This window comes from Vicugna pacos, chromosome 12 (genome assembly GCF_048564905.1).
Source record: "Vicugna pacos chromosome 12, VicPac4, whole genome shotgun sequence".
NCBI lineage: Eukaryota > Metazoa > Chordata > Mammalia > Artiodactyla > Camelidae > Vicugna > Vicugna pacos.
The window spans coordinates 18,964,497-18,976,666 of record NC_132998.1 but is presented as its reverse complement, the minus strand read 5'-3'; the positions used below and the strand labels follow the sequence as shown (position 1 = coordinate 18,976,666).

The 12,170-nt window shown below is 38.1% G+C and overlaps 1 protein-coding gene across 3 annotated transcripts in view; it reads left to right on the top strand.

Annotated features, from left to right (window-relative positions):
- CNTN1 (contactin 1) overlaps positions 1 to 4,038 on the top strand; it is a 284,008-nt gene extending 279,970 nt beyond the window's left edge. For all 3 annotated transcript variants that reach the window (XM_006202860.4, XM_072972986.1, XM_072972985.1), the window contains one exon: positions 3,751 to 4,038. In XM_006202860.4, the coding sequence (XP_006202922.1) occupies positions 3,751 to 3,827 (77 nt within the window). In that variant the 3' untranslated portion in view covers positions 3,828 to 4,038. The remainder of the gene's footprint in view (positions 1 to 3,750) is intronic.
- The last annotated feature ends 8,132 nt before the right edge of the window (positions 4,039 to 12,170 follow it).

Below are 12,170 nucleotides of genomic sequence, written 5' to 3'. Positions count from 1 at the left end.
GAGTCAACGGCAGGGAAAGGATACGCCTGCCAGGATAAGCTGCCAGCAACCCATGCATTGCTGCCAGAAAACAAAAAAACCAAAAAACCCTACTTTGCCTGACAAATGGGTTCATAATTGCCGAACAAGTAGAAGCAGCAAGATTAGTGGGTTTCACTAGTTTGAAAAAAACCATCGTAGCCACTATCACTTATATGATCAAGCTTTTAATGTGCATTTATAAACAAATATCAACTTTGATTATCATAAATCAGGGGAAATATAACAAATATCTTTGCAAATTTTATGGCTCAATGCTTGATATTCTTAAATACAGTATGGTTTGCTTAGAATCATAGACTCATGGCCATGCTAGGAACCTAACGACTTATAACTTTGAACCCTATTATTTTACAGAAGGAAAATCCACAGCCTTGACAAGTAAAATGGCCAAGGGTCACACCAGCCTCAGAGCTGTATTTTGAGTCCAAATGTTCTCTTTTGCCCAAAGTTAGACAGCTTAGCTATTGGCACAACTTGCAAGTAGGTCTTAAGCTGTCTTTTTTTCTTCTTCACATACGTTAGTATTTTGCTCTCTCAAAGAGGCGTAGGAGATAAAATTATCAAGTGCAAAATAAATAGGCTGATACACAGAGACACTATGATAAAACAATACCCAAAGGCAAAAAAAAATTATAGAAAAAGTTGACTGTATCTCAAAGGTAAAATCCATTTTATTTTCTGATTTCTCTTTTGTTTTCTTTTCCAGAAACATTCAAACCCAACTGGGGTAAATATTCATTACTTCTTTTTGTCAAAAGCAGGTAGATAGGCTTATAATAATTGACTTAAAATGGAAAACTGTCTCAGCATTTTCCCACCTTGTGCTCTGCAACCAGAAAAGGTACAGGGCTTAAAGTGGAAGAATTGTCATGTTGTAAGTTTACGGTTCAAGTACTCACGGTATACGTGGCTTGGTGTTAGTCAACACGGCTGAAAATATGATTTGGGCGTAGTCCCTGTCCTGAAGTTGTCCACAGTCTAGAGATATTAACAACTATGAACACAGAAAGTGACACCACAAGGAAACATTCCCAATATTATAGCGAGCATTGGCAGTTTGTATTGGACCATGATGTCCAAACTTAAGCATCAGAAAAGAGATTTGTATTGAAAACTCACTAGAGTGACTCCCTACTGACCATAATACTTTCAGAGATTGTTCAGCACTGCTTAACTTTTAATTAAGCTTTTCTTTTCAATATGTAACTCCCTTTAGCAGGAATCCTTCTTGAAGGAAAAAGAAATCTGAGCAGTTTAGCTTTTAAAAAATCAAGAAATTTAACAGAAGGAATTTAACTCTCTAGATTGGCTTTACATTTGTTCTGACAGGGAAAGGTTATTCACCAGACTGATGGTTTGTGTTTGAAATTCAGTAGATATGTGAAAGGCAAAGTGTATGTTTACTGCATATGATGTAAGTACTGAATGCTTGATAGCAGTATTATGATACACATTTCGTTCGACAGAAAAACCAATATATGTTGAAAACCCCTCAAGAATGTAAGGATCCCACATTTAAAATGACTTTAAATAGTAATTCAAGCCAGTCTCTAATTTGTGTTTGGAATGTGGAAGAGAATTGAAGATAAAGACCACAATTACATAAGCTTGAGCCATTAGAGGAATTAAATAGAACACACATAAACATGAAGCATTTATTTTAAATAAATCAAATATCCCGATGTTGAAGCCACAAATTATGAAACTGTGTTTGGTTTTCATGCTAACACCAAAACTTCAAAATGGCATCCACAATTCACTAACCTTCTTCCTGCGGCCACAGTTTGTCTGAGCCAAGCCACACATTCAGGCGAGTCCGTGAATGTGTACCCGTCACTGATGCAATCTGTGGTCAAAGGACAGAGCGTTGCAGATACCCTAAACTCATTCTCAGACAAAGGTCTTCAGGAAAGATCATTTCAGTTAGGTCAGACACGGAAAACGAGTGCTTTTCTGTGCGAATGAGGTTTATTATCGGTCATCTTGCTGAATAAAATAATGTATGCGCTGTGACATGTGTTTTAAACATCTATGTAGAAAAATAGAAGGAGAAATACTTCAAGGATAAAGATGCTTTCAAACAGCTTAGGTTCTGTGCTTTCCCGTGCGTCATTTTCTGCCTCTGCCCTTGCCCTGACATGTTAAGTGCAGGACACAGTGTCCTGATGCTTTTCTAGAAGGGATCCCTTTCCAAAGCTCTCTGAAGAAAGTGGCAGAAGGATAGAGAGAGAGCGTGGGCATCACAGCCATGCCAATCTGAGCTCTAATCCTGGCTCTGCCTGCTACCGGCCACAGGCCTTGAACAAGTCATCTTACCTGAATCTGAGTTATGTAATCTATATGATATAAGACCTTCCATCATAGGCTATTGTATTGATGTCATAATGCACACAAAGGGCCAGCGTGGCGTCTGTCTCAGCTGTGGAACAGTAAGTAGGATCCATCACGGTCATTGTCATTGTCGTCACTGCAACCGATAACGTTATCATGCAGCATCTCTAATAATGAGGCTATGAGCAGCTGCTTTAGGGCTGTTTCTATTGCCCTGCTGCTCTGTTCTCACTTTTGGACCGTCACTGTCTTCCTCATTTCTAAGAACCCTTTATCTGTGTCTGATGGTGTTTTCTCTCTTATACGTTCCATGCAGCACCGCATGCTGCCAACAGGGCGACAGTTGAGATGCTGGCATGTGGGCAGACACAAGCATCTCCCACCACACAGGGAGTATGAATGTGCTTCCAGTGACGAGATTCCAGAGAAATTCCTTGAATCTTCCTGAATATAAGAGGAATATTCCAAAGAAAGGGCTGTGTGGGCCGCTGTTGATATTGTACATATCAATGATTTAAAGTTTCAAATTTAGAGATTAAACTTCCAAAAATGGACACAAATCTCTTATATTTCCAGACTGTTGACTGTAATTTTTAGCCTGTCCCTCACTCCAGCAGTTCATTGAAGACAGTGCCTGATAGTTGTGGCGAGTCAGTCACACTTTTCAGCCCTTTCTCAGGAATTCCAGTGAGGCTGGCTGTGGACCTACAAACTTACCTGACCCCAGGAGGAGCCCTTTGAGGTAGCACTCAAGACGTAATTTAAGCCTATAGAATATTACATTATTTTTTATTTTTAATGCACAGCATTTTATTTTTAGTATCAGGACAATTGTTCTTGAGATCAAAATTTGAATAGAAGGTTATTGACTATTATCAAAAATGCTTCTCAAATCATTGAATATAAGCACCTAAATGTTTTAAAACCATCAGGTTATGAATTATGTAAGACCTTCCAGTATACCTATGATGTCATTGCCCCGGTAACATTATTAGCTTTTTTGCTACATCTCTTTATCTTACTTTTTAACAGCTTACTTATGATTTTTTATTTATTTACATGTGTTTCTTCGCCTAGTGCCTTCTGATAGGAGTTGGGGACTGCTGGATCATAGAAAAAAACATCAACATTTGTGATCTTACTGTCTTAAATGATTTATATGATTATGTTGTATAAATAGTCCACATGCTATCACACACAAAATCCTTGCTCAAACAGTTTTGTTTTCCTTAAGTCACTTAAGACTAAGAGAAGCTGTTTTTTTAAAGGACCCACTTGGTTTTCACGGTTACATAATATGACTTTCCCAAAGCAGGGCAAACGGGCAGCTGGGATGGTTTCAGTGAAATAATACACGCCTTTTGGTTTCCACTATAGGTGCATCCCTGCTATCACCATGTCTTCTCGGCTTACTGCTGCCTGCCCTTGGCATCCTTGTCTACTTGGAATTCTGAATGTGGTGTGACGGCTGCTGTCCCCAACCCAGCTCAGAGGACACCCTTCATCCCTGTGATGGCTACAGTTCCTTCCAATCCCTGCGGCTCCGTCCTAAGCCAAATAAATTACACTTTAACAAACCATCCGACTGATTCACAACATACGTTATGACTGAGGCATTCGGGAACCCCTTCATCCAAAAGAATAAACTTTTAAATGGATATAAAATGATTTTTAACTCGTTCCAATATGCCTTATAAACCACTTAACCTGATTCTGTGACCGTTGCATGATTTAATCCAATGGGACAAGTTCCAGTGTTCAATCCAATACCATAGGCCGTAGAGTGAAAATGAAATCACCATATACAGGTGCTTTAAATCCAATAACAAGTTGTGAAGTATAATAGAGGTTGAAATGTTGATCATATGTGGTAAATGTACTGTCCTCTCTGTTCTGGGTCCTGCGTATTTTTGAATGACCCCTATCATTCATGACGTTTTGAGTTTTCTTGGGGAAAACAAAATAAGAGTATAACTGAAGCATTTGACATAAATTCCAACACGAAATCATTTTACTGAATGAGTTGAAACATTTTGAGTACTGAAAGCCAAATTCTAGAACTTATCAGTGTTCTAATTTTGGAAGTGAGTAATTTTCTAAATTGAATATTCTACATACCTGATTTTCAGAATCAGTAATACTTTTAAGTTAGTTTTTTAAAAGTAAAATTAACATAGTATATGAAGTTTTTTTTTACTTTTGTATTCTACTCTGATGTTATTTTATGCTTTTCTTATCATCAACCTCAAAAATCACAGCTCTTGTAGAGTATCATCATATTGCTGTATTTATTCGTACGTGAAATGATGAATTTTGAAAAGTAGAGTGCTTCCATTTTTTAATTGAGATGTGACAGTCTTTACACAGCTAGGAATGACAGTTAAGTGACTCTCAGAATTATCTAATATTCTAGTGTCTTTGTTTTTTGTGCTTCATTTTTAAGTAAAACCTTTCTTGATTAAAGGTATGGAATCAAGAAATCAACTGTAGGTTGGAAAAACTACAGTATTCCTTATTTTTTTAAATTTAGTTTTAAACTCATTTCCCACTTCAATGCAATACCGAAAACTGGCTAAAAATACCAAATCAATATGTTGCTAAGGGTACTTTGAAGAGGATGCAAAACTGGAAGGCCGGGAGGAGACAAATAATGTGTCTGTCCATTGGTGTCTCCCACGTGTTGGTGCTTTAGGTTTTTATAAGTCGTGAAAAGGAAGATGCACATTTCTTCATTCTCCATGGTGTGCACGGAAATGTGAGTGTGGATGTGAAAGAAATCGAGTAATAAAGGGTTAGCTGGCTTATGAAATAGTGCAATGTCGGATGCTTCAAGAGGTATAATCCTATTTTATTAGCACAACCTTGCTAGCTAATTAGAGATAGAGTTTATCTTTTTAGAAAGGAGACCTTATAGGTTCATAAAAAAATATTTACAGGAAGCAAAATAGATCTATTACTATTTTACCCCCCTTTCTTTAATTTGTATAATTTTTGTACAATATATCTATGTGTAAATGTTTAGAGCTTTCATTATGGAAATACCAATAAATATTTCATTGGTTTACGTTTAACTCTTTGTTATAAAATGAAACTTTTTAAAAATAAGTGAAAGGAATGACTCCCCAGTGAAAGTATGTCAACAGTCTTAAGAGCATTAGATTTCATAAGTAGTTAATTATTTGAAAAAAAAAAAAAGAAACAAAATCTCTTCATACTTGAGGGAAACGAATACTCCATAAGCCTTCTGTACAAATGTTTGTGTTTTCATTGTTACACTTTGGGGTTTTCCTTTTGCAATGTGACCCACGTTGGGCGTTTTTATATAATCAACAAACAACTAAATCTTTTGCCAAATGCATGCTTGCCTTTTTTTTTCTAATGTACGGTAATACAGAGCAAAACTGGTTAGAGTCTGCATGAAATGGTTTTGAAAGGTAAGGGGGAAAAAAACAGACTTCGGCGGTTGTTTGTTTCATTTTAAATTTGTGACAGAGATAAGGTAGAATAAAAGCTCTCAGACCTTGGTAACTCAAGCTTTTCATTTCCTCATACAATTGTACAAATTTGACTGGGACCATCAGTTTTAAACTGTTGTCAAACTAACTAATGTATCATCCGCTTTAAGACGCAAGATTCTTAATTAAACTTTATATAGATATAGACACATCTGTTGTTTCTTTGTATTTCAGGAAAGGTGATAGTAGTTTTCTTTGATACTGATAAATATTGAATTGATTTTTTTAGTTATTTTTTATCATTTTTTCAATGGAGTAGCATAGGACTGTGCTTTGTCCTTTTTATGAATGAAAACAAATTATAAAGAAATAAATGTCTTACTGTTACCCAAGAAGTAACAACTGTCCTTTCAATTTACCTAAGGTTGAAAACTCATTTTTAGAGGGTTTTCATTGAAAGTGTAATAAAATGCAATAAATATTACATGTTAAAAAACGGTTCAATGTTTGAAGGGTTCTACAAAAAGTATATGCACGAACACAAAGACACACACACAAACACAGAAGCATTATTATAACGAAATAAGATCCTCTGGGAGATGACTTCAACTTAGGGAGATGTTAGTGGATATCACTCAGTCTAATGCTAAACACTAAAGCAAGCTGCTAGATGCTAAAAAAAATAAGAGACTAATTGAATCCTGAATGAGGTGATACTCTTAACGGAGGAATTTGCCTTGAAGCCTGACTCTACAGACAGGAATCTGATGCAGGTAAAGCCTTCACCGTGTCCTGAGTTTGACTGAACCTCAAATTCTGAATCCCAGGACTTCTGTGTTCTGCTTTCCAATCCTCGCCTGCGCTCACTGTGACTTCTCATTGGCATTCTGACCTCCCTTCCTGTTTCATGAAGCTTGCTTCCACCCTAAATTGTACTTTCCCCTTTGGACCCTGCCTCTGCTTCTTGACCCTAAGTATTATATTACTTCCATTCTAATATTTTGCTTTTGGTATTTGACCTTGGATTGACCTCAGCTCTAATTCCCCAGGCTTTGGGAGATCAAAGCTTCTTTCTGTGCGAGCATTTTCCATATTAGCTGTTCTCCAACTTGGTTGTCCATCAGGATGACCTGGAGAATTTGGGAAAAAATCAAATAGATTTCCTAGGCACCAGTTCAGGCTTACCAAATCAATCTGGACAGTGAGACATAGCAATCTATTTTTTTAGGTAGATTAACTGATATTTTTGGCTGAATCAACAATAATAAATATCGTGTAGACATTAAATATCTCTTAAGGAAAAAAATCCATTCTCTTGGCTTGTCTAAAATGCTAATTTGCTTGTGACTAACTTGCTCAGTTATTACCCATGGGCTGTTCATCTTAAGTCTCAAAATGCTATACACTCTTTGTCTCCTAAAAACATCCCCTAATTTGTACCTCAAGTCCAAGCAGCAGACTGAGATGCACTTTAGAAGATTTCTTCTGTATAGGAATGTGGATTTTCCTTATTTTTTTCTTTCATGTAACTTGAAAAGTTAATTAAATTTTAATACCTAACTTCCTGAGTCTTTAATCTTCTGGAGATTGCTAATAAAAAGATTGATGAAAGGTGGCCCCCTCCTCCCCAACTTGAACATTTTTTTTTTTCCACAATGGTAACATGGTGATTTTGAATGAGTTTATTTTAAAAGTGGTTGATGGGGAGGCCAAAGTTAGATCTCTACATTGTTTATCATATTTTAAAAACAGGTTTCACCTTTTAGGTAGCAGTCATACATTTGACACCTGGGGAAATACATATCAGTATTCATGAGGCTGTTACTACTTGGCTCTAGAATTCAATCAAACCCATCCTAAGGCAAAACTGTAAAGTGAAGGAACTCAGTCTTCATGCATCCTGTTTCCTCAGTTAGGCTCTTTTCTTGGGTGGAAGCTGCCTTAAAGGCAATGCCCTGTACCTTCATACCTTCCTGTATTAGTTTCCAAGGGCCGCTACAACAAATGACCACAGACTAAGTGAGTTCAAGCAGAAATCTTGCTCTGCCAGTTCTGGAAGCTGCAAGTCCAAAATCAAGGTGTCAGCAAAGTCAGATCCACATGGAGCCTCTGAGGGCGAGTCTGTTCCATGCCTCTTTTGTAGCTTCTTACGGTTGCAGGCAATTCTTGGCGTTTCTTGGTTTGCAGCTGCCTGTCTCCAGTCTCTGCTTCTGTGGCCATGTGACATTCTCTCCCTTCGTGTCCTTGTGTCCAAATTTCTCTCTTCTCCTAAGAAGACTAGTCATTGGATTAGGTCCCAGCCTAATCCAGAATGACATCATCTTCACTTGATTATTTCTGCAAAGACCTTATTTCCAAATAAGGTCATATTCCTAAATTCCAGTTGGATGGAAATCTTGGTAGAATACTATTCAACCCAGTATGTGTCCCTTTTCCTCTTTTCTAAAACCTGTAGATGCTCCACTCACACCAAAGAGGACATGATTGAGAAGCTGCTTGAAGCATGCCTTCATAAAGCATTTATGCTGGTAACATCCAACAGGATGGATGAATTTCAACTGCTAAGTGAAAAGAAGCCGGATTCAAAAGGCTGTGTGATTCCACTTATACGACATTCTGAAGAAAAGGCAAAACTTTAGAGACAGAGAACAAATCAGTAGTTGCCAAGTGCTAAGAGTAGGGGGAGGGTCTGACTACAAAGGAACAGTGTGAGGGAGCCCTTGAGGGTGCCGAAACTGGTGGCAGTGACTCAGATCTGTGCACTGGCCAAAACTCATAAAACTGCACAGCAAAAGGATGAGTTTCATTGCGAATACATTTTTTAAACTTTTAAAATGCAATTATGCAAAGATCATGGGCATTGGACAGAACTGTGACCATGTTCCACTGGATATTACCTCGTAAGACACCTCATGAGATCTTGGACAAGTCATGTGACATTTGGAGGCTAGTTTCCTTTTCCTCGAAACAAGGATAACACTTTAAATCATTTAGAACTCTTTCAGTTGCAGCTTAAAACTCAAATAAGCTTAAAAAAAAAAAGAATTTATTGGCTCCAAAAGTGGGATCAATGAGATAGACTGGATACATGGGCTTAAATAATGTTCTCAGAGGACTGTCTCTCCATCCATTGACTCTGCTTCTCTCTGTGCACATGAGTTGTTCTTAGGCAGACCCTCTCCTTGTGGCAGGAACCACAGGTGCTGATGGTTCCAAGCTTCCGTTCTGCTGGCAGGTGGCCCAGAAGTAACAGAGACTTTTTTCCTGACCTAATGTAGATCCCAAATCTCATAAAAAGACTCATATTATCCTCAGGAGGTGAGTGTATTTTATTTAGCCGTCTTGGGCCTCCTGGCTACTCTTCTGGTTAATTGGAAGGTGGCAAGAGCGTCGTAAGAGACATTCCACCAGGACCACATGGGGTGGAGAAGGGATGATTTCCCCTAAAAGAAATATTAGGTGCTATTAACGGGGGGGGGGGTATCGGACTGGCAAAAACATTCTCCACTCCACTTACTCTTCCTAAAATTCTATGATTAAAAAAACAATAGCGTTAAAATACTTGGCATATAGTAAATTCCTAACAAATTTTAAATTTCCCCTCCTACTGTTACTTTCTACCAGATATTTGCAAGTTCACATATGGGGCTTCTAAAATTCTTAATTCAGGTCATTTCATAGCTATCTGTTTATTTCCAGCACAGAGCTTAGCATTCACAGTCAACTTAAAGTCACTTCACCATGTGGAGGGAAATAGCTCAGTGGGAAAATGCATGCTTAGTATACATGAGGTCCTGGGTTCAATCCCCAGTACCTCTGTTAAAATAGAAAAAAAAAAGTCAACTCATCCTTGGTCAGGTAGAGCTGATTTTAGTTGAACTGAATGCAATATCAGAATGTGAAAGAATAGGGAAAAGGGTCTGGTTGGCCCTGAAATCTTCCTTTTATTGCATTTTACAAGTATAGCATTTCCACCGATGAGGGGTGAGAGAAAGACATTGTCAAGCAATCTTGTCTACATTTTATTCATTGTTTCTGGGAAGGAATGATGTGTATATCCAGACATAGTACAAGTGTCCAAGGGACTTCAGAACTTTATTGGAAAATCTTATCCACATGCACAATTGTGTCAATTAATCAACGGGATTAGAGGCAGGCCATACTAAAGTGTTGAAAACACACACTGTTTTAAGTGAACTATACTAGTTATTTATCGCCACAATGATGTGGCAGAAACACAACCGCAAAGCCTCAGTGGCATATAACAATAAACTTTAATTGCTCACACATCAGGGTCAGCAGTGAATCAGAAATGTGGCTTTGCTCATGTGAACTGGGCTTTCTCGCATGCTTGAGAGCAGGCTGACGGTCAGCTGTTAGAGGCTGCCTTTAGTGGGGCCCTTGGGGCAACGTGGATCTACTCAGTTTTTCTTATCCTTCTCCGGCAGAATCGTTCTGGCATGTTCCCATGACAACGGCAGGCGTGCAGAGAAGCAAGTAGAAACATGCATGTACCCTTTCAAGCATTTGTTTCATGTCTGCTAATATTCTATTAACCAAATAAAGTCACATTATGAAACCCCGAGCAAAGGGGCAAGGTAGGTCACCCACATAGGTGGGTGGGCACCTTAAAGTTAAGCAAAGGGTGTGGCCATATGGAGTCTTGAAGAATTGGAGTCAAACAAGGCATCTACCAGAGATACTTACCAAATCCCATTGGATCTAGAAAGCCATTAGGTTTACCATTAAGAAAGAAAAAATACTCCTAACTAAACTAACACAAAATTTGTTTATCATGTAGAATGTTGCTTTATATTCATGGGAAGAGCTATTTATTTGCAAAGACTTTTATGATTTGTGATCCTTATGCACAGACAAAAAGGAAACTATGTACAGTCTAAAAATTTTCCACATTCAAACTGTGACTCTTCTAAATCAATCTTAAACTCTGAGTAATTGATATCTGTATTTTTTCCACAAAATACCACCCTTTGGTGATATTGGTTTATGCATCATTTCTTAGCAAATGCTCCAGTATTTATTCCAAACTACTGGTACTCATTCTACCAATACTTTCTCAGTCTCACCAGGCACTAGTAGACTGTTATTATAGCCATTTAAAAAATATGTCCACAAATTCTTTTATAGTTATCGCTTTAAGAGGTGAAACTAATTCTCCTCCCCTGGAAGTTGTGCTGGGTTTAGGGACTCATTTCTAGTGAATAGAATAAAGCAGAAGTGACTGTGTGGTACTTAGGAAACTAGGTCATAAAAGGCCAATGTTGTTTCCATCTTGCTCTTTCTTTCTTTCTTTCTCTTTCTCTCTCAGACCAATTGTTCTGGGAGATGCTAACTGCCATGCTGTAGAATTATTCAGGCAGCCCTGTGGAGACGCCCACAAAGTGAGAAGCTGAGGCCCCCTGCCAACAGCCATGTGCGTAAGTCACCTTACAAGTATATCCCCCAGCCCCAGTCAAGCCTTCAGATGATTGCAACCCTGGCTAAAAGCTTAACTGCTGTCTTACAAAAGACCTTGAGCCAGAGCTCCCCAACCAAATTGCCCTCAGGTTTATGACCTTCAGAAACTGTGTGAGATAACAAATATTTGAAAGTTTCATGCCATTAAGTTTGGGGGGGGTAATATGTTATACAGTAACATAGCATAAAATAAAGACTTGCTGACAAGAATTTTAAGCAAATGAAATTGTCTGGTCTGGCTAACAGGACTAAAAAATGTATTCCTCTATGTCCAGATCCTCTATTTCCTCGAACTTCTGTACATAATAAATTTTTGGCCTTAATGATGAATCATAAGTCATTTAAAAAGCAATTAAACTCAACATGTGTTATCCCCCAAATACTTCTAACTCAGTAAAGAGCGATGACCGAAGTCACATATGTGCAGGCAGTGACAACTAAGGCATAGTTGTCTCCTGACCCACAGTAATTAAAAGATGCTGTAGATTGTAAGATGCATCCCATCTTCAGAGATATTAACATATAAAAAACACTGGGTGTACTAGGAATGATAAACTATGGTATTTAACAGCTCTTATGAATACTTACACCTTCTGGACCAAATTTGGGTTAAAGAAGGTGAGCATTACGTTTGGGTTAAGATGTTGAATTTTATTTGTTTATTTTAATGAGGAAGCAAGACATCAGCTTAGGTGGTTGGAATCCCAGTGGTGAGCTGAGATGAGCATGGCTGCCAAGAGCAATAGACTCTCTACATTTGCATCCACCGTAAAGTTGTTGTTCCTTGTCGCACCACCTCATCTCCCGATTTATTGGCCTGTTGTGTGGTGAGCAGAATGAGTTTGGACTCAGTAACATCTGAAG